This window comes from Armigeres subalbatus, chromosome 1 (genome assembly GCF_024139115.2).
Source record: "Armigeres subalbatus isolate Guangzhou_Male chromosome 1, GZ_Asu_2, whole genome shotgun sequence".
Taxonomy (NCBI): Eukaryota; Metazoa; Arthropoda; class Insecta; order Diptera; family Culicidae; genus Armigeres; species Armigeres subalbatus.
Window position 1 is genome coordinate 255,278,580 of NC_085139.1, and position 20,169 is coordinate 255,298,748.

Genomic DNA, 20,169 nt, shown 5'->3' on the forward strand with positions numbered 1-20,169 from the left:
AGGCATGGCAGCGGAGCGCCTGGGAGAGCATCCAAGTAAGACTCAAATGGTGTGAATGGTGTGTGAGCACCCAAGTCAGTCTCGCATGGGACGGGTGCCTGTGTGAGCGATAATGAGCGAGTACGCTTAGTACTGGCGTCCCCCAGAAGTAGTAGTACTGCGAGGTAGTTCCTGGGGAAACGATGGTGGAGCCCAAGGGAGTTTAGTCGGTATTACCGGTATGGTCGAGTCCGACACTCCAGTACACTTCCGTGTGGTAGTTTGGCAACTACAATGCACGTGTACTGGGTTAGTGTGTAAATGCATTCTCCCTTGTAAAAAAAAAAAAAAAACGACCGCACCGGGTGGTGCAAGTCTTCCTTGTCTTGATCCTCGAACTCGTACGGAACAACAACCAATGGAGCTTCATCACGGATCTCGGTGGCAAATGGAAAACTGCTCTCATCAAACTTCACATCTCTGGCAAGGAATAACTGTCTCTTCTCTTTATCCTACAGACGGTATGCATTCGGCGCGTAGCCGATCATCACAACAGGCTTGCTTTTGGCTCAATTTTCTCCTCTGTGTCGCTGACAGCCAAGCAAATGCTTTGCATCCGAAGACACGCAATTTCTTCAGATCCGGTTTGTGACCAGTCCACATTTCGGCAGGAGTCTTCCAGCCAGATATCGCATTGGTTGGACTTCTATTCGTCAGGTGCACCGCCGCTAGGACCGCTTCATTCCATAGAGTCTTCGGAACTTGGGCTTCAATAAGCATCGCACGCACCTTTTCGACGATTGTCTGATTGAACGGTTCGGACACCCCATTTTGCTGTGGTGTGTAGGTTGCGGTTGGCTCGATCTGGGTCCCCTTGGAAACGTAGAACGCACGCTGATCTTTGGAGCAGTACTCACTCCCTTGATCGACAGTCAGCTTCGAAATCGAGTGCTCCTGAGCAGCACTAGGCATAGCCTCGTATTCCTTGAATTTTTGGAACACCTCAGACTTCTTCTTGATGGGATAAGCTACTGCGAAGTGCGTGTAATCATCAATAAAGGTGACGAAGTACCGAGAACCATCCCAAGCCGCTGGTGTGATGGGACCGCACACATCGGAGTGCACTCGCTCTAGAGGTCTTGCAGCACGAGCTCTAGTACCCGTGAATGGTTCTCGGCACTGCTTTCCGAGAACACAAACATCACAGAAATCCAATTTACCTGTCTCCTCGGGAATATGTACCTGTTACCATTCCGTGCTTAACGAGTGCTTGCATGTTCCTTTCTCCCAAATGGCCAAGTCGACGCGTTGGTGCCACAGGTTACCGTTCGCAGCTCCACACATGTTGGCCGCCACCGTATCGACAAACAGATCGAGCTCGTAAAAATCGCCCCGCATGGGACATCTTGCAATCAGCTCACCTTCGTGCTTCAAGATTGCTTCCGTCTTCGAAAACGTGACATTCAGGTCCGCTTTTGCCATCTTCTTCACAGACAGCAAATTCGCTCGGAGATCTGGTACGTAGAGGACATCCTTCAGGCTGATTTGATTGCCTTCTTTGTTGACGCCCTTAATCGTGTCTCGGTGCCAGGAAACCAGAGATTGGTCATCTTTCGCCACGTTGATTATGACGGGTTGCTTCAGCTTCGTGAGATCGGCGAAACAGTGGTTCACGTTCACAAGATGGTCGGTGGCTCCAGAATCCAGCTTGAAGGACACCATACCATCGTCCTGTGTGCGAACGCACTTTCCGGTCTGAAAGAATAGACGTGTGGCTTCGTTGCTGGTCCAATGGGAAAGAGGACGAATAATCTTTATTTGGTACCTCGCAAGCACGAGGTGATTCGTTTTACGAACGTTTGACGTTTGTATCAAAGTCTTATACGTTTACAGGTATATACCTGAGATGAGATAAGACATCTCACTGTCCCTTTTTGAAACCATTTGCCTGTCAGAAAAGACCAATTTTTATTGGGCGATTTGACAGACGCCGGCAAGCAAAGCATTGCTTTATTTTGCAGGTGGGTACTTTGTTATTGATTTCGTGGTGTTGCTAGTAGTCGGGAATTTTTCAGCTTAAGATTTGAAAGTAATAAATTAACAAGAACAAACTTTTTCATTGCCAATTTGAACGCAAAATTTAAATTAAATTTAAATTAAAACATTATTTCCATCATTCTGACTATGCAGCGATTGAGGAATACAGGTTAACTGATCAGAATTAGCTAATTATTGATATATATTAATTCCTCTTGTTGATTTTTAGTTGGTGAAAAAAATATGGTCGCACTGGAACTGCCCGTCGCGTGGAGCGATCTTAAATTATAAGAAGGCATTCAGCTCCGAGTTGTCTTATCTCATTTCATATATTTACATATTTATACATAGATAGTGTGGGTGACACAACAGCTGTTCCCCCTTTTAATTAATACATTAGTATTCGTGTAATAGAATCAGAAGTTGAACATTTTCAAATATAATACAAAATAACAAAATTCAATGAAAAATAATTCAGATAATTCACTGTCTCGAAATTTCATCACTTGAAACTTATACATTAAGAATACACGTAATCTGGATCTACCGTTCGCTTGCGGATTCTTTTCGATCGCCGTGGACACGCGTTCGGCAAGTTCGCCAATGTCGCGTTTCGCTTCCTGACCTTTGCCGGAACCATAGGGAATCCCCTGAATGGTTCATCTTCAGAGCCGCTTCCAGCGTTGACTTCTTCGGTGTCCTCTTCGTGTCGTTCTTCAATTCCAGTTCGTTCTTCGATCATAGCATCTCTACCACCCGTACCGACTCCCAGCCACACGTTTTGCCTCGGCTGCGGAGTTTGCCCCTTGTAGCACCTAAGCTGATTTCGGTGGGCCATGGTGAGAGCGCTTCCAATTGCTATCTGGAAAGTGTTGATAGAAAAACGTTTGAGAAACGTTGCCTTAATCCATTTATTCGGTAAATGATGATGGAAATTTCGATATCATACAGTATCTCCTTCTGTCAGTGTGTCTAAACCGTCATTCGACTTTTTCGGCATATTAGACACATTTTTGTCATCATTTACATCATTTGGAGTCTGTGTTTGTAAATAGTTTCTGTAAGTCTTTTTTGGATTCAAAAGATCCAAAATCGTTTTTGGTTTAAAAAGAAATATTTTCTCCGAGGGAAGTTCCCCATCACTTGAAACAATATTATTTCTATAATTCATTAGAAATAAATTTATCTGATCCTCCAAATCAACATCTTGCAAGTCTGGTTCTAATAGAAACTTTTTCAATACTGTTTTAACAGTTCTCACCAGCCGTTCCGCCTGCCCATTACTGGAGGGGTTATAGGCTGGACTTTTCAATACTTTTATCCCCTGCTTTTCAAGAAATGTTGTGAATGAATATGAATTGAATGGAGGACCGCCGTTTGATACCAGTACGTCTGGTAAACCAAATCTAACAAAATAAGCTACCAATTTCTTCACCACTTTTGCACAATCCGTGCCCTTCTTCATCCATTCTACCTCCAACCATTTTGAGGAAGAATCAACAATCAGTAAAAAAGTGTGGTGAGAAAAATAAAAGAAGTCAATGTGAACTCGGCTGAAGGGTCTTGTTGTAGGTTTCCAGTTGGATAAAACTTTTGTTTTTGGTACTATTACCATACTTCCACATACATCACAATTCGATACATACTTCTCAATGTCTTTATTAATGCCAAACCAATACACTTGCCTTCTTGCCAATTGTTTCATTTTAACTATTCCTGCGTGGTTGGCGTGTAAAAGCTTCAAAATTCCATTTTGCATTTTATGTGGAATTACCACCCTGTTCTGTGGTACAAAATGCACCCTTCAACAATTTCCAAATCATTTTGATTTGCAAAAACGTCCATTAGACATTTATCCAGCTTTTTTGGCCATCCATCACGCAAATATTTCATAAGTTGTTGTAAAAACTCGTCGTCCTTTGTCCATTTGGCAATCAAAACAAAATCAATGGGAAATTCATCACCAAAGTTTATACTTTTTATAAACTCGTGATCTAACTCAATGGGCACCTTCTGCTCCAATGGGAATCTCGAACAAAAATCCGCATTCCCCATTTTTGCAGAAGGTCTGTACCGTATTTCAAAATCGTAAATCGAGAGTTCAAGTATGTATCGTTGGAGTCTTGTTACAAATATGGAATGTTTTCCTTCTTTGCCGAAAATCCCTATCAATGGTTTGTGGTCGGTATAAGCTATGAACCTTTGCCCATATAAATATTTGTGGAATTTTTTTATAGTACAAACCAAGGCCAATGCTTCCAAATGAAGAATTGGGTAACCTCTTTGCGCGTCATTTAACGTAAAAGAAGTAAAACTAATAGGCTTTTCAATGCCTTCTATCACATGTGCAATCACTCCTCCTAGGCCATAACCTGAAGCGTCTGTTACTACTACAATGTCTTTTGATGGGTCATAAAATTCTAAAAATTTGGTATTAACCAGTGCATTTTTGCTTTCTTGGAAAGCTTTTTCACAATTACCATCCCAAACAAATTTAGTATTTTTCTTCAATAGTTTATACAAATGGAATAACTTGATAGACATATGGGGCACGAAACGATTGTAGTAGTTGATCAAGCCTAAATATGACTAGCTCAGTCACATTTCCTGGAACCTTTGCTCTTTGAATTGATGAAATTTTGTCTGGACTAGGTAGTAACCCGTTTTCGCTGAGAATATGGCCCAAATAAGGCAATTCAGACACATTTCTCAACATTTACTTTGATATTTGCATTTGCGAGTCTTTCCAAAACAAGAAACAATTTTTCACGACAAATCTCCAAGTTTTCACCTGCTATGAGTACATCTTCAAGATAAACATAAACGTTTATAATCCCTTCTAAAATTTGATCCATAACCTGTTGGAAAATCGATGCACTTGCGGAAGCCCCCAGGGGTAAACGATTATAGGTGAACAATCCCTTGATTGTGTTGATCACGATGAATTTCTTGGAACGTTCAGTCAATGCTAGCTGTGTATAAGCTCCCTCCAGGTCTAGCGTACAAAAAACTTTACAATTTGCCAATTTAGCGAACAAGTCCGGCTGCCAAAGGAAAAGGGTAAGTATTTGGTATTAAAACTTTACACTCTTTGTCCGTTGAATCTACTCTATTTACCATTTGATCACTAAGAAAATTGTTCCTCCATTGAGGAAAGAAAACATCAAGCCAATTTCGGCCAAACAAGGGAATAAATTTAAAACCCGTATTTAAAATTAAAAGATTCAATTTCATTTTCAATCCATTTAGATTCACTAAAGCATTTGTTTCCCCTTCAATTTTTAGTTTTGACCCATTGACGACTAGCAGTTGCTTCTCACTCATGGTTAAAGGGTTTTTGAATAATGAAAAATATTGAGATTTTCCCATAACGGTTACACTAGAACCACAATCAACCTCCATTTGTACCAAACGATCATCAATTGAGACATTTATAAGACATGGTTCACTTATTCTATTAAGAGACGCAACACACATACACTGCAAATCACCTGAATTCCATTCATCATCATCCTTGTCATCATCGTCAGCCCCCGGAATCGTCGACATTCTACTCATCAAGGTGCTCAGGTCTTTCTCAGCGCTCGTACCCGGTTTCGCAACATCCACGAACTTTACCGCATCCCTTTTCATGTTTTTTAGCCTAAAGCATTTCCTTTTTATGTGTCCCTTGACCCCACAAAAGTCGCACGTCATACTAGAATAGTCTGTCCTACGTCTGTCATTGTTTCGGTAATTGAATCTAGCTGTCTTTTGTGCATGATTGTTGTAATCTTGGGTACGTCTCATGTTATTGAATGGTTGTGTATTCCGGTTGTTTTGTCTGTAGGGCTGGAAACCTAATCTTTCCCTAACTGGTATCCGAACTTGAGTCGGCCGCTCCGGTGTTCCCGCCGAACTATCCCTTGCTGTATTATAAACTTGAAGCAGTTGATTTATCCGAGAACCCTGAGGAAACCCGTGTTAATCGTTTTCGCATTGTCTTTTGCTATATTCCATGTTGTAATGAATTTGTCCATAGATTCAAGGGTTAAGTTTTCCTCATTCAGAAGCCTTTGCTTCAATGCCTCATCTCTAAGTCCATGCAGAATTCTATCTTGAATAGCAATGTTCTTAAACCCGCCAAAACCGCAGAATTCCGCTTGGAGTTTTACCGCCAAGACGAAATCCTCGGCTGACTCATCTGGTTGTTGGACGCGATGACTAAACCGGAATCGCTGAACTAAATCTGGTTCCGTTTTGTCGAACCTTTGTTTCATTTTATTAACTATTTCAGCATAATTAACTGTCGCTAATGTTCCTTGCTGAAACACTAGTTTCAATTGAGAATAGACATAAGGTCCACATAAATTCATAAAATGTGACTTTTTCTGTACTTCTGATAACTCATTTGGTTCAAAAGAAAACTGCAGACGGTCAACCCAGTCTGAAAAAGACGTTCCCTTGCGGTATGGCTCAATACTAGAAGCCATGCCACCTGGGATCTGATTGCCATACATGTTTTTAATTCTTTATAAAAGAAATAAAAAGAACAAAAAGTCCAAAATCTTCAGTTGTAGGTTCGGAAAAGAATAAAAAGATCAAAACGACTTACCCGTACGAAACGATTGGCTCTCGCCTAGGCCTTTGCCCGTGCCGACAATTGTCGCAGTTACCCTATGCGGTTTTACGGAAAACGACTTGAAGCCGTATACTCGAACCACGATCGATACCTTCTTGGTAGCACGAACACTTCCTGAGATCTAAAGGATTAGAAGAAAACGCTTTTAGAATTCTTTAAATAAAATTGACGCTCAATTCTGTGACAAGGAGAACAAAAAAAAAATCACTAAGGATTATATATCCTTTTGTTTGGTGAACAATGGGAACTATGAAATAAAAAATCCACATGGAATTTCCCACCCCACAAAATGGTTCCGTGTTACTTTACAAAAAGGTTTACTTGCTGGTTACCGACCTTTCGACGAAACGCTTTATCCCCTCCGCACACTGCACGATGATAACGGAATTCCCTGGCTCCGTCGCGGTTATCCGGCGCACCTATTGGGACGATTTACACTGTCCTCGTTGCAAGACGTTGTTGATGCAGTTACGGGCCGTTCCGGCGAGAAATTCGTCCAGTGGGTGATTATTTCCGTCGTCGTAATGGGGTAAATTCATGCACTTTCCGTTGGTACCGCATATTCTGCACTCGGCGTACTTCACCGTAGCCGTCGGAGAACAAGAAATCAGCAAAATCATACCGCCTGCACAAAACGTCGCCTTATTCGTCGTCGTAATTTTCCGAAATTATCGTCGCACACACTCTCGCAAAATGCCGTCGGTTTTCACTGTTGCCGTAATCAAGGTGATAATTCGCGGCGTGCTTTGCTGTAGCCTTCCTAACAATCTCACTTCATAAAATCGTACAACTGTACTCAAACTTATCCGTATCACTTGATCAAAATTTCAATTTTTAAAGACTTAACCGTTCAGGCACTAAACTGATTATAGTTTTTCCTCGTCGCCCGCCAGTTGAAAGAATAGACGTGTGGCTTCGTTGCTGGTCTAATGGGAAAGAGGACGAATAATCTTTATTTGGTACCTCGCAAGCACGAGGTGATTCGTTTTACGAACGTTTGACGTTTGTATCAAAGTCTTATACGTTTACAGGTATATACATATTTATACATAGATAGTGTGGGTGACACAACACGGTCATGAAAACCACCGCCTTACCTCCGGAAGCAGCGTTAGCTTCAGCATGCACATCCGTCTTCAACTTCACGCGACAGTCCTTGGCCTTGTGTCCCTTCTTCTGACAGCGGTTGCACTTTCCGGTAAACTTACCAGGTTTCTGCTTCGATCTTTGGAATGCTGATGGTTTCTCTTGAGAGTTGACTACCCGGTCGGTTTTCTTGAGTTCCTCGGCAAGAAGGCGCTCCAGCTTCAAATTATCCTCACCAAGATTTTCCAACGCAGTAACCAACGGATCGAACGATTCGGGAAGGGTGGCAAACAGCTGGGACACAACATCGTTTTCTTCAAGCTTCGCCCCGGCCAGCTTCAGTTGTCGGATCAGCTCTTCGAATGTCTTCAGGTGATCTTTCACGGATGAACCCTCAGCCATTCGCAGCTTCGCAAGTTGCTTTCTGACGAATGTCTGCGACGAGACGGACTTCTTGGCGTAGACGGCTTCAAGGCTGCTCCAAACTTCCTTTGCCGTCTCCTTGTCCCGGACAAGATCCAGCAGATCGTCATGGATAAATGAGATCAGCAGGTACGCCGCTTTACCGTCTTCTTCCTGGAACTTCGCAAGCTCGGCCGGTTCCGCTGGAGGATCCTTCTTGATGACATCCAATAGCTTCACGGACTTCAAATACTTCTCCACTCGAAAACGCCAATTGTCAAAGCCGGTGCCCGAGAACAACGGGATCCCGTGGACCGAATCCTTGCGTGAGTCGCCCATAACCTCTTGATTGTCGGAATAAAATAGAACAGCAGTTTAACAGCAGAAAACTATTTATTCAACTTGTTCGGTGGAGAGCTTGAACAGGAATGAATGATTTGCTACAATTGTTTATTCAATAAAACTTATGTTGCTATGGAGGCCTTCGGTCTCCAAGGAGGTCATCAGCATACTTTGTTGCCGATTTACTCCAACATGCGTCCTTCTCCTCCAGAATCTGTCTGCACTCTTCGTCGAACCAATTGTTCCGTCGACTTCGTCCCACATACCCGACGTTGTTCTCCGTTGCGTCGTTAATGGCTGCTTTAACTGTATTCCTGCAGTTTTCAACATCAGATTGCCTTAGTCCCTCTAGGTTGTACCGCGGCGGCCGTCGGTACCGAACATCGTTGATGACGGATAGTTTTCAGCGCAGTTTAACCATCAATAGATGGTGGTCAGAGTCTAACAACAGGATCGAAAAAAATCTACTTCATCGTTCTTGTCACCAGAGGCCGATAGCAACAGAAACTTGGGATTGGAAGTGGGGCTGGATCGACCACACCATTAGACTGGAACCCAGCGGGATCTCGCGGTAGAGGCAGACCCATAGGCTTCTGGCGGCGAAACCTCAAAAAGAAACAAAAGGAGTCGACCGAAATCTAACCTAACATAACGACAAGTTAAAGCGATAGCTGGACAGTGGATGGAGGTTAGGATGGAGGTCTTTCAAGTCGGCCATTTGCGCCACTCGGATCCATAAGTAAACACATAAAAATGCTGCCAAGAAGGAAAAGGTAGGGACTTCAAAGTTGTTCAAAGTGGCTGACAAAAAGAATCTCAATAAGCTGTATTTCTGGGAGTCTAGAGGGATTAATATTGGATTCCTGGAGGCCATCTCGTGAATGCCGATTCGCTGGAGGAAAATATTTTCAACGGTACCATGAAACATGAATCATTCGAAACGGAATATATATTGAAGTTTCGGATCACAAACAATACCGGTTTCAATTTGCCTTATTAGAAATCGTTCAATTAAACAATTATATACCTTACCTTTAAGTACTGAACAACACTTAACTCATTGCTTCACAAACGCATCCCCGTCTCGGTAGGCCAAACTTCCGCGTATCCGTTTCCCCCTTAGCCGCATACCGAAGGGCAAAAGTGCGGGCTGCCGCACAAAGATTCCCCTACGTTCCGGGGTCCACGCCCGAAATACGGCTTCCGAATCGGCCGACAGGTTGATGGAAATCCAACCGGCCGACGAGAGAACCACATCCGCTACGGAAATGTGCTTCTCCTCGCCGCACAGCAATATGTCCGGACCGGCTTGCAGTGCGGGCCACTTGGCCAGGCGCTCGGGACCAGCTCGTGGCACTCGGAGATAATCGGTTCCCAGAAAATTTCGGTAGATTTCGGAGGCATGCTCGGTGTCACAAATCAGCGTCGGAAGGTTCGGAGAGGCGTATAGGAGAACGCGCGTAGATTCGGGGCCCTCGATGTAGTCCAGTCGACCGAGACCGGCCAGGAACAGAGTGAGCCCGGTCTTCATGAGGTACGCTCTTGGGCGGATCATCTGCTTCGGGAGGGTCAGGAGAAGCTCGTCCGTGGTGAGAAGATTGGTTATTTGTTCAGGCTGGACCACCCCGGGAGTGTCGTAGCACCATTTGCTGTTGATGTAGTCGTCGCTTTTTTCGTTCAATGTAAGAATGGGTGCCGCGCCTCCGCCGCTATTTTGCGATACGGAGAAGTGGTCGCTAGTTTGCGCTTTTTCTGCGGCGAATGTCTGACCGATGTGTCCGATAAGGGTGGCGAATTGAGGCGATCCGGTGCTGCGAGCTTGATGCCGTCGAAGTTTCTCTTCTTCGGCGAGGATAACCCGTTCGGATTGGAGGCGCTTCGAGCGAAGATAGAGGCGATAGTCCGACGGTCTCAAGATGGGGAATTTGAGCATTTTAAGGGTGGTTCCGGGCCAGGGGCAGGCGGTTGCCCGCTGGACCAGGTCAGAAGCTTTGACTTTGCAGAGATCTGAGCGGAGTAGTGCGTTGAAAAGTGAGCTCTTTCCAACATTGGTGCAACCGACGAGGTACACATCGCCACGCACTCCCCAGACATTGTGGATTTTGGTGATAAGTTGCTCGACGCCGTAGCCGGTGGTAGCCGATATAAGAGACACGTGTTTGATATTGTTCTTGGTGAAGCCTGCTTCCAGGAAGGTTTTGGTCAGATTGTTGCGAATATTGTCAAGATATCCAGAGCAGTCGCGAGGGAGAAGGTCGACTTTGTTGCCCACAACGATGATGGATCGCTCAGGCCCTAAAATATCCGACAGGCCCGGCCAAATTGAGCACGGGAAGTCCAAGAGATCTACCTAAAATGTAAGTTTGATTGTTAGTAACTTTATTACAAAAATCATGGGTTAGCTCTATTCAATTTACCAAGAGCAGCACCAGCGCTTTCTTGTTCCGAATAGATGAAATCATTTCGATGTAGTCCTCGGGCGACACGGTGATGTTGATAGCCGTGTTGTAGTTCTTCAAGAAGTGACACCTCTGACAAATGCTGGTCATCAACTGCTGCTTCGAGCGGTTCTTAAACAACTGGCTTGGCAAATAGCCGGAAATGCTAGGTTCAGCACATTGCAACAATGCACCGCAACCCCCACAAGGCACGTTGGAAACCGGCTCTTTCGGATCCGGTGTTCCGTACAATGACTGCCGATCGTCGTCCTCATCCTCTTCGTAGTACTCGTAGTCGGACATCCACTGACCGGTTGAGGGAGCGACATCCTCGGGTAAATCCTCTACGGGAGCATGTTCAATCTTGCGGATCAGTTTCTGGTACGGGAAGTAATCGACCACTTCCTCCGACTCCTCGGCATCGACCGGCGATGGTTCCTGAATCCTTTCGCCGTACAGCTGCTCAAGGGCAATCGGAAACGGTCTGGCCCGTGCCTGATGGGTAATGTGATCACGTCGGGCTTTCTCCAACCGCGACTCGAGAATCTTATTGCGCCGGTATCCTAACTTTAGTATTTGGTTTTCCACAAACGAGCTGTAGCGAATTTTGTCCTTGAACTGTTCGAACAGTTCGTCCGTCGTCAATTCGAACCTTTCGCTGGCGGAAGAACATTGTCGGATTTGCACTACCGAGCGGTGAGGACTTTTTCTGGCACCATTAATAGAATATTGTAAAGTTTTTATACAATTTCGTAACATTTCACGGGGGAATAAACTTGGAAAATTATTTAATCATCAAGCACCATATGCGCAGCGATATGTAAAACGAAAAATGAGTTTTTTGCGGTTTTGTTGTAATTCTGTTATTCGTAACAAATAGCGCACGTGGTACTAAAACATCGCATCTGGCTCCGTACTTGCTTCTTTGTTCGCGCAATATTTCCCACAGTGCAGCTGATTTTGTTTTTGTTTTCTTTTTGTTCATCCACCACCACCCGCGCGCGATTCGAATGGGTTCGCTTGACTCGCGGATCAGCTGTGTTGTGCTTTGAAATTCAAACCGCAGTGCTTTGGTATATCTTGCAGTGAGTCGCATCAGAGTTAAAATTTAAATGAGGAAGCATCCGTCCTTCCGGTGCCGTTGCTGCTGTCGTCTACGATGACAAAACGTCGGCAGTTGTATCTGGTTGTGGTTGGATTGTTGTTCCTGCTGCTGGCGATCATATTTGTGGCGAACTTTTTCTTCATTAACTGGCTGACGGCGGTGGATAATCGAAACGTGTCCCCAGGTGAGGATGTGGCCCCTCGGCATGGCCATGTCATTGAAGATAGCAACCCTCTGTTAGTGCAGTTAGACCGCCAAGAAAGTCAGCAGCAGGGGTTGAAAGCAAATCGAGCGGAAGGCATTCTCGGTGCGGTGCAATCTCGTGTTGGGAAATTGAAGGCAGTGTATAGGAATCGAAACCCTCGCTACTATCCGGTGAAGCGTGGGATATTACGAGCATTCATAGGAAAGACGTACAACATTTCGACAGTGTGGAAGACAGCAGCGGCGGTAAGTTCAAATTTTAAATACATTTCTGTGAGTTTCCTATTTCTATTTGAGCAATAGAAATCTATACCCTTGATTCCGGAGGAACTTCCTGTGGAACATCCGGAGAAACTTCTTGTGGAGCTTTCGAAGGAACTTCCGGTGGAACATCGGTGGAGTTTCCGGAGGAACTTTCGGTGGAGTTTCCGGAGCAACTTTCAGTGGAACTTACGGAGGAACTTCCGGTGGAACTTACGGAGGAACTTCCGGTGGAACTTACGGAGGAACTTCCGGTGGAACTTACGGAGGAACCTCCGGTGGAACTTACGGAAGGACTTCTGGTGGAACTTCCAGAGGAACTTCCGCTGGAACTTCCGGAGGAACTTTCGGTGGAACTTTCGGTAGAGATTCTGGGGGAACTTCCGATGGGACTTCTGGAGGAATTTCCGGTGGAACTTCCGGAGGAACTTCCGGTGGAACTTCCGGAGGAACTTCCGGTGGAACTTCCGGAGGAACTTCCGGTGGAACTTCCGGAGGAACTTCCGGTGGAACTTCCGGAGGAACTTCCGGTGGAACTTCCGGAGGAACTTCCGTGGAACTTACGGAGAGAACTTCCGGTGGAACTTCCGGAGGAACTTCCGGTGGAACTTCCGGAGGAACTTCCGGTGGAACTTCCGGTGGAACTTCCGAAGGAACTTCCGGTGGAACTTCCGAAGGAACTTCCGGAGGAACTTCCGGTGGAACTTCCGGAGGAACTTCCGGTGGAACTTCCGGAGGAACTTCCGGAGGAACTTCCGGTGGAACTTCCGGAGGAACTTTCGGTGGAACTTCTGGTGGAACTTACGGTGGAACTTCTGGTGGAACTTCCGGTGGATCTTCCGGAGAAACTTCCGGTGGAATTTCCGGAGGAACTTCCGATGGAACTTCCGGAGGAACTTCCGGTAGAACTTCCGGAGGAACTTCCGATGGAACTTCCGGAGGAACTTCTGGTGGAACTTCCGGAGGAACTTCCAGAGGAACTTCCGGTGGAACTTCCGGTAGAACTTCTGGAGGAGCTTCCGGTGGAACTTCTGGAGGAACTTCTGGAGGAACTTCTGGAGGAACTTCCGGTGGAACTTCTGGAGGAACTTCCGGTGGAACTTCTGGAGGAACTTCCGGTGGAACTTCCGATGGAACTTCCGGAGGAGCTTCCGGTGGAACTTCCGGAGGAACTTCCGGTGGAACTTCAGGTGAAACTTCCGGAGGAACTTCCGGAGGAACTACCGATAGAACTTCCGGAGTAACTTCCGGCGGAACTTCCAGAGGAGCTTCCGGCAGAATTTCCGGTTTCGGATCAACTTCCGGTAGAATTTCCGGAAGAACTTTCGGTGGAATTTCCGGAAGAACTTTAGGCGAAACTTCCGGAAGAACTTCCGGTGGAACTGCCGGAGGAACTTCCGGTTTCGGATCAACTTCCGGAAGAACTTTCGGCGGAACTTCCGGAAGAACTTTCGGCGGAACTTCCGGAGGAACTTCTGGTGGAACTTCGGGAGGAACTTCCGGTGGAACTTCCGGAGGAACTTCCGGTGGAACTTCCGGAGGAACTTCCGGTGGAACTTCCGGAGGAACTTCCGGTGGAACTTCCGGAGGAACTTCCGGTGGAACTTCCGGAGGAACTTCCGATGGAACTTCCGGTGGAACTTCCGGAGGAACTTCCGGTGGAACTTCCGGTGGAACTTCCGGTGGAACTTCCGGTGGAACTTTCGGAGGAACTTCCGGTGGAACTTCCGGAGGAACTTCCGGTGGAACTTCCGGAGGAACTTCCGGTGGAACTTCCGGAGGAACTTCCGGAGGAACTTCCGGTGGAACTTCCGGAGGAACTTCCGGTGGAACTTCCGGAGGAACTTCCGGTGGAACTTCCGGAGGAACTTCCGGTGGAACTTCCGGAGGAACTTCCGGAGGAACTTCCGGAGGAACTTCCGGTGGAACTTCCGGAGGAACTTCCGGAGGAACTTCCGGTGGAACTTCCGGAGGAACTTCCGGTGGAACTTCCGGAGGAACTTCCGGTGGAACTTCCGGTGGAACTTCCGGAGGAACTTCCTGAGAAATTCTGGTGGATCTTTAGGTAGAACTTCCGGAGGATCTTCCGAAGGAATTTCCGGAGGAACTTCCCGTGGATCTTTCGTAGGAACTCCTCGTGGAACTTCCGGAGGAACTTGTGGAGAGGATCTTCCGGTAGAACTTTTGAAATTACTTCAGATGGAATTTCCGGTGGAACTTACGATGAAACTTGCGGTGGAATTTCCGGAGGAACTTACTGAGAAACTTTCGATCTTCGGAGGAACTTCTAGATGAACTTCCGGTGGAATTTCCTGAGAAACTTCCGGTGGAACACCCTGAGAATTATGATGGAACTTCCAGTGGAACTTGCGGTGAAACTTCTGGAGGAACTCCCGATGGAACTTTTGGAAGAATTTCCGGTGGAACTTTCTGTGTATCATTCGGTGGAACTTGCGGAGGAACTTCTGTTGAATATTCCGGAGGAACTTCCGGAGGCATTTCTGGTGGATCTTTCGATCCGACTTCCGGAGGACTTTCTGAGAAACTTCCGGTGGAACTTCCTGAGAAACTTCCGGTGGATCTTCTGGAGGAACTTCCGGTGGATCTTCTGGAGGAACTTACAATGAAATTTCCGGTGGAACTTCCGGATGAACTTCCGGTGCAACTTTCTGAGAAACTTCCTAAGAAACTTCCACCGGAAGTTCCATCGGAAGTTCCTCCAGAAGTTCCATCGGTAGTTCTTCCAAAAGTTCCATCGGAAGTTCTTCCAAAATTCCAAAGTTCTTCCGGAAAATTGAGGAAGAACTTTCGGTGGAACTTCAGAAGGAACTTCTGGAGCCACTTCTGGTGGATGTTACGATTGAATTTCCAGAGGAACTTCCTGAGAAACTTCCGGTTGAACTTCCAGGGGAACTTCCTGATGAATTTGCGGTGGAACTACTTGCAACTCGCTGAAGAAGATGCCATATAGTGAGCTGACTGGAAATCTTAAATTCATCGCAGAGCGCACGAGACTGGACATCAGTCACGCTGGTCAGTGTGGTCAGCTCGTTTTGCAGTGGTCCAGGGCTTCCGTATTGGACAGCAGCGAAAAGATTCTTACGATACTTTCGGGATTCCAACCAGTGGAAGCTAACGTACAGACGGGAGGCAGATTTCACGTTTTGCGGATACCGAAATGCTGCTTGGGAGAACAATCCCGAGTAGGTAAGCGGATTTGCCTTTCTCCAGAGTGGCGGAACTGTTCCATGGACTTCCAGGAGGCAAGCCACAGTGTCTCTATCGACCACTGAAGCAAAGTACATGGTTTGGAGTTGGGGATATTGACAAGTCAGAACAACTCCCCAATAAATGTATCCTGGGTTCAGGATGGGCACGAAAGAACATCCGAAAGCACACCTGGCGACACCCAAATGGTGAAACTTGCAACCAGATAGACCATGTTCTGGCGGATGGGCGCCATTTGTCGGATGTTATCGATGTGCGGACATTCAGAGTTCGTTGTCAGTAAAATTCGATCACGGTTGTCAACTGTATCGAACGAAAGATCACAGCGAACGATGCGTTACAATATCCAGCGATTGTCGGGGAAGGAGTATCTGCTGAGTACCGCCAGAAGCTCGACGAACGGAGAAGTGCAATCAACGTTAGCGACAAATTCAACGATCTATGGGAGTCGTTCCGTGGAGCGGTGAGCACAACAGCACGAGAAGTGGTAGGCACTGCACAGAGGCGACCCAGGACGGGTTGGTTCGATGTGGAGTGTCATAGAGTGACAGACAAGAAGAACGTTGCCAGAAGCCGGATGTTGGTGTCGGGTACCCGATCGAATAGAGATCGGTACAGGAAGCAAGAGCAGCCGAAAAACGAGCTCACCGCAGGAAGAAGAAAGAATATGAAGAACAAGTGATTAACAAGGCGCAGGAAAAAATGGAGCAAAACGATATGCGGAGGTTTTATGAGTCTGTCAATGGTGTGCGGATGAAGACAGCGCCATCTCCCGTCATGTGCAACGACCAACAAGGGAATTTGCTGACAGATAAAACCGAAGTGGCTGCCAGCTGGAAGCAACACTTCGAGACTTTGTTGAATAGTGGAAGTGACGGTGCATCGGTGAACAGAATAAATATTAGCGACGATGGACAAGCTGTGGAGTCACCTACACTAGATGAGGTTGAAAAAGCTGTTAAAGAGCTGAAAAACAATAAGGCTGCAGGGAAGGACCAGCTCCCGGCTGAACTTCTCAAACATGGCAGTGAGCAGCGAAGATAATATTTAGTAGAAAATCCGGAAGGGGCCGCAGGCTTCGTGGAAGGCCGCGTACACGATGGTTTTATGCAGTTGAAGGGGACCTGAGGGCACTCAACGTTCAGGGCGACTGGAAGCGGTTGGCCCAGGATCGAGCCCAGTGGAGAAGGATACTCCATTCGGCGTAGGTTCATCGAAGAGTTGTAGCCCATCAAGTATCACGACAGCAACTAGCGATGAGCCACACTGAATGTAATTTCATTCTCTTGCACTTTTCGAGTGCATTGATCGGTTTATGTTGGATGGTGTTTGTGTTTGTTGTGTTTTTGGGTTTAGTTAATCAGCGATTCTCAAATCCCACGACAATATGCAGTCAAATAAATCCATTTTGTTCATACGCTTTTACTTCTATACCAGTTATCATATTCAATAAAATAACAATAGCTCCAATAACGTAATATTCACTTTCAGTGGCCCTCGGGTAACGAAATCTACCCCGCGAAAGACGAACGCCTCGGCAAGGTTGTTCAAGCGCTGCAAGAAGCAGAAATAGTCTCGGCTAGGAACACGCCAAGGGGAACCCAACTGAAATTATTATTCGATTTGACTGGAAAACAAACCGTCCTATTCAAACCTAGCTGGTACCGCCGGGATACCATCATTGAGGGCACCGTCTACTCGGGAAAGGATCGCCACAACTCGGAAGTTGTCGCGTTCCATCTTGGTGCAATATTAAATATGCGCTGGACGCCTATCGTCGTGGGTCGACGTGTCTCCCTGCAGGAAATCTATCGCTTGGCGGACACTGAACTGCAAGCAACGATGATGAGTAAGTTTTGGCAACCTATTGTGATCCTTTTGATGTATGTATACGGAATTTAATTTTCCAGAGAACGATACACGACAGTGTGTTTACGGTAAGTGCCATTACTGCAAGCCCACGGAAGCCGTGTGCGATGATGCGGAGACAGATCAACTGGAAGGAGCACTCCTTCTGCTGGTACCGGGCAAGTTCTCCAAATATCGTTCACCGTGGCAGCGAACCTATCGCGATGGAGTACAGGCTGAGTGGGAACGTGCCGATGGATATTGTGGAAGAGTCAAGGAAAGACTGCCTCTGGACCGACTGTTGGATCTGATAGATGTAGCCATTTTTGATTTCCTAATTCAGAACGGTGATCGACATCACTATGAAACCAGAGATGATCGGGTACTACTCATGGACAATGGGAAAGGATTCGGAAATCCTTTCAAGGACCATTTCGATATATTGGCACCATTGTATCAATGCTGCATGTAAGGTCAAATACTATTTTTACATAATCTATGTATTTATCGTCATTTCGATTCCTTTAATAGTATCCGCAAATCTACGTGGGAACGATTGCAAATATTTTCCGGCGGAGCTTTAACAGAAACACTTAAGGGATTGAGTGAAATTGATCTCCTGCATCCTTTACTAACCAAAGACCATTACGACGCCATCGAACGACGGTTACTACTCATTTACACTACCGTGGAGATGTGTCGCGAAAAGTACAATAGCAGAATTTTTAAATGACCGAACCAAACCTTTGTTGATTTTCTTTCAAATAAACTTTTGAACCATGTGCCACGGCTTTTGGTAACATGCGATTTATTCAACCCTTCTGACAAATGTCCTGCCGATAGCGCAATTTAAATCCCCGACCAACTGTAGCGTCATTTGATCGTACACCTACCACCAACGGTCCCCCACTGTCGTCCGTGACCGGACTATTACGGGTGTAATCCTCAGTTGTGGCTCCATCATTCAGTCGTTCGCCGCACAGCCGCAAGTAGTTTATGGCGATAAAATCGTCCGGGCAGTTGTAGATTTCCACTCCGGCAGTGCCCGGTCGGACCAAGCTGTCGCCGTCTGAAGTGAATTGGGGAGTAGAAGTTTATTTAGGGTGTACAATCGTTGACGTATATGATCGATACCTTCGTCTAGGTTTACCAGTTGGAACTGATTGTCCTCACCGCCATCGCCAATGTTTTCGAAAGTCACGGCACAGAAGTTCGGGGCTCTCCGGATGCAGATGGCGTAGTTTAGGTTGTTCTGTGATGAATGATCAAGTGAGATTTTATTGGAACTCGAGACCTTACATTTGGCTATGTGTTTGAAGGAGGTACCAGCAACCCATGATTGAACTTATGCAATACATAGTAGACTGTGTAAAAATGCTGTTAGTGGCTCGTACCCGTTCCAACAGAGAGCGGTACAGTGTAGCAAGGGCAGAAGAGAAACCAATCCACCGCAGAAAAAAAGAGCAACACGAAAAGAGTGCGATAGCTGAAGCGTAAGAGAACATGGATAGAATGTGGAGATTTTACGCAACTGTCAATGGCGCGCGGTGGCAGCCAGGTGGACGGAGTACTTCGAAAATTTGTTGAACGATGAAAATGAAAGTGTATTAAGGGACATGATGGACATAGCCGGCGACTGTCAAGCTGTGGAATCATCCCAGCGTTGATGGTAAAACGAGGTAAAAAAAAGCTCTAAACGAGCCGAAAAACAGTAAAGCTGCTGGGAAGGACGAGATCCCGGTCGAGCATCTCAAACACGGAAGTGAGCAGCTGCATCAATCAGTCAACCACATTATCCAGGAAATATGGGAGGATGAAGAGTGGAACGGCAATGCACCTAGCTCCGCATCGACGCACCCCGCGGATTCTCTTGTCCTCGTGTAGCGCAAAACTTTTTATTTATTCCGACCGAAATTCATCGTGTGTCTAAACTGTGTATCAAAAACCGTTATAAATAAATATAAGGATTGCTGACGCTTAATCATCTTTCTCTTGCACGCGCACAGAGTGGAGGCGGAAACTTAGAGCAGCATTTGCTCAAAGTGGACAAATTACTCGACCGTTTGGAGGCCTCGGGAATGACGCTCGATAAAGAGACGCAAATGTGCATGCTCCTCCGGAGCCTACCCCGTTCGTTTGACGGTTTGGTATCGGCTGTGGACAGTCGTCTGGAAAATGAAATCACGCTGGATGTAGTGAAAGCAAAACTCTCGGATGAGTACGGTCGCCGTTTAGAACGCGATGCGGGTGCGAATGATTCGAAGCAGGAAAAGGCAATGCGCACGGAATTGAAGAAGGAAATGCGCAAGTGCCATTTTTGAAAGATGTCCGGACATCTCCGGCGGAACTGTCGGAAATATAAAGAGTATCTGAAGAACGAAGACAGTGGGTCGAGAGACTGAAAAGAAGAAGATAGAAAATCGAAAACGGCAAACAGGACGGTCGATGGGGATTCACGCTCGTGGCTAATCGACAGTGTGGTTAGCGCCCATATGACGGGTGACAGAGTGTTCTTTTCTGAACTGAACGAGTTTGCAAGTGGCTGGATTACTCGGTGAAGTTCGACACAGTTCGACGAAGACGAAAATATCGTTCGGATCGATATGAGTGACGTTTAA

The 20,169-nt window shown here is 46.2% G+C and overlaps 3 protein-coding genes and 1 long non-coding RNA gene across 5 annotated transcripts in view; 1 reads left to right on the plus strand and 3 right to left on the minus strand.

Moving 5' to 3' along the window:
• Positions 1-1,746: 1,746 nt before the first annotated feature.
• On the minus strand, positions 1,747-7,187 carry LOC134213003 (uncharacterized). The gene is made up of 4 exons (XR_009979384.1): positions 6,974-7,187; positions 6,611-6,758; positions 2,354-2,878; positions 1,747-1,880 (listed from the first exon to the last, which is right to left on the minus strand). It is a non-coding gene; the product is annotated as an uncharacterized LOC134213003 (long non-coding RNA).
• Positions 7,188-9,449: 2,262 nt separating this feature from the next.
• Positions 9,450-11,774, minus strand: LOC134206828 (nitric oxide-associated protein 1). The gene is made up of 2 exons (XM_062682558.1): positions 10,885-11,774; positions 9,450-10,817 (listed from the first exon to the last, which is right to left on the minus strand). The coding sequence occupies exons 1-2, from the start codon at positions 11,662-11,664 to the stop codon at positions 9,525-9,527; spliced, it is 2,073 nt and encodes a 690-aa protein (XP_062538542.1). The 5' UTR covers positions 11,665-11,774; the 3' UTR covers positions 9,450-9,524.
• Positions 11,775-11,914: 140 nt separating this feature from the next.
• LOC134206830 (glycosaminoglycan xylosylkinase homolog) lies at positions 11,915-18,333 on the plus strand. Its single transcript, XM_062682561.1, has 4 exons — positions 11,915-12,460; positions 17,195-17,552; positions 17,614-18,019; positions 18,083-18,333. The coding sequence occupies exons 1-4, from the start codon at positions 12,065-12,067 to the stop codon at positions 18,282-18,284; spliced, it is 1,362 nt and encodes a 453-aa protein (XP_062538545.1). The 5' UTR covers positions 11,915-12,064; the 3' UTR covers positions 18,285-18,333.
• LOC134206829 (uncharacterized) overlaps positions 18,324-20,169 on the minus strand; it is a 38,639-nt gene continuing 36,793 nt past the window's right edge. For both annotated transcript variants that reach the window (XM_062682560.1, XM_062682559.1), the window contains exons 6-7: positions 18,686-18,803; positions 18,324-18,620 (exon numbers count right to left, since the gene is read on the minus strand). In XM_062682560.1, coding sequence (XP_062538544.1) covers positions 18,364-18,620; positions 18,686-18,803 — 375 coding nt within the window. In that variant the 3' untranslated portion in view covers positions 18,324-18,363. The remainder of the gene's footprint in view (positions 18,621-18,685; positions 18,804-20,169) is intronic.

Excerpts from the sequence above, each read along its gene's own strand:
- LOC134206828 (XM_062682558.1), bottom strand. The coding sequence starts at position 11,664 with ATGTTACGAAATTGTATAAAAACTTTACAATATTCTATTAATGGTGCC. Across the intron at positions 10,818-10,884 it reads AAGCGCTGGTGCTGCTCTTG|GTAGATCTCTTGGACTTCCC; the intron begins GTAAATTGAATA and ends CTTACATTTTAG.
- LOC134206830 (XM_062682561.1), top strand. The coding sequence starts at position 12,065 with ATGACAAAACGTCGGCAGTTGTATCTGGTTGTGGTTGGATTGTTGTTC. Across the intron at positions 17,553-17,613 it reads ACTGCAAGCAACGATGATGA|AGAACGATACACGACAGTGT; the intron begins GTAAGTTTTGGC and ends TTAATTTTCCAG. Across the intron at positions 18,020-18,082 it reads CCATTGTATCAATGCTGCAT|TATCCGCAAATCTACGTGGG; the intron begins GTAAGGTCAAAT and ends TTCCTTTAATAG.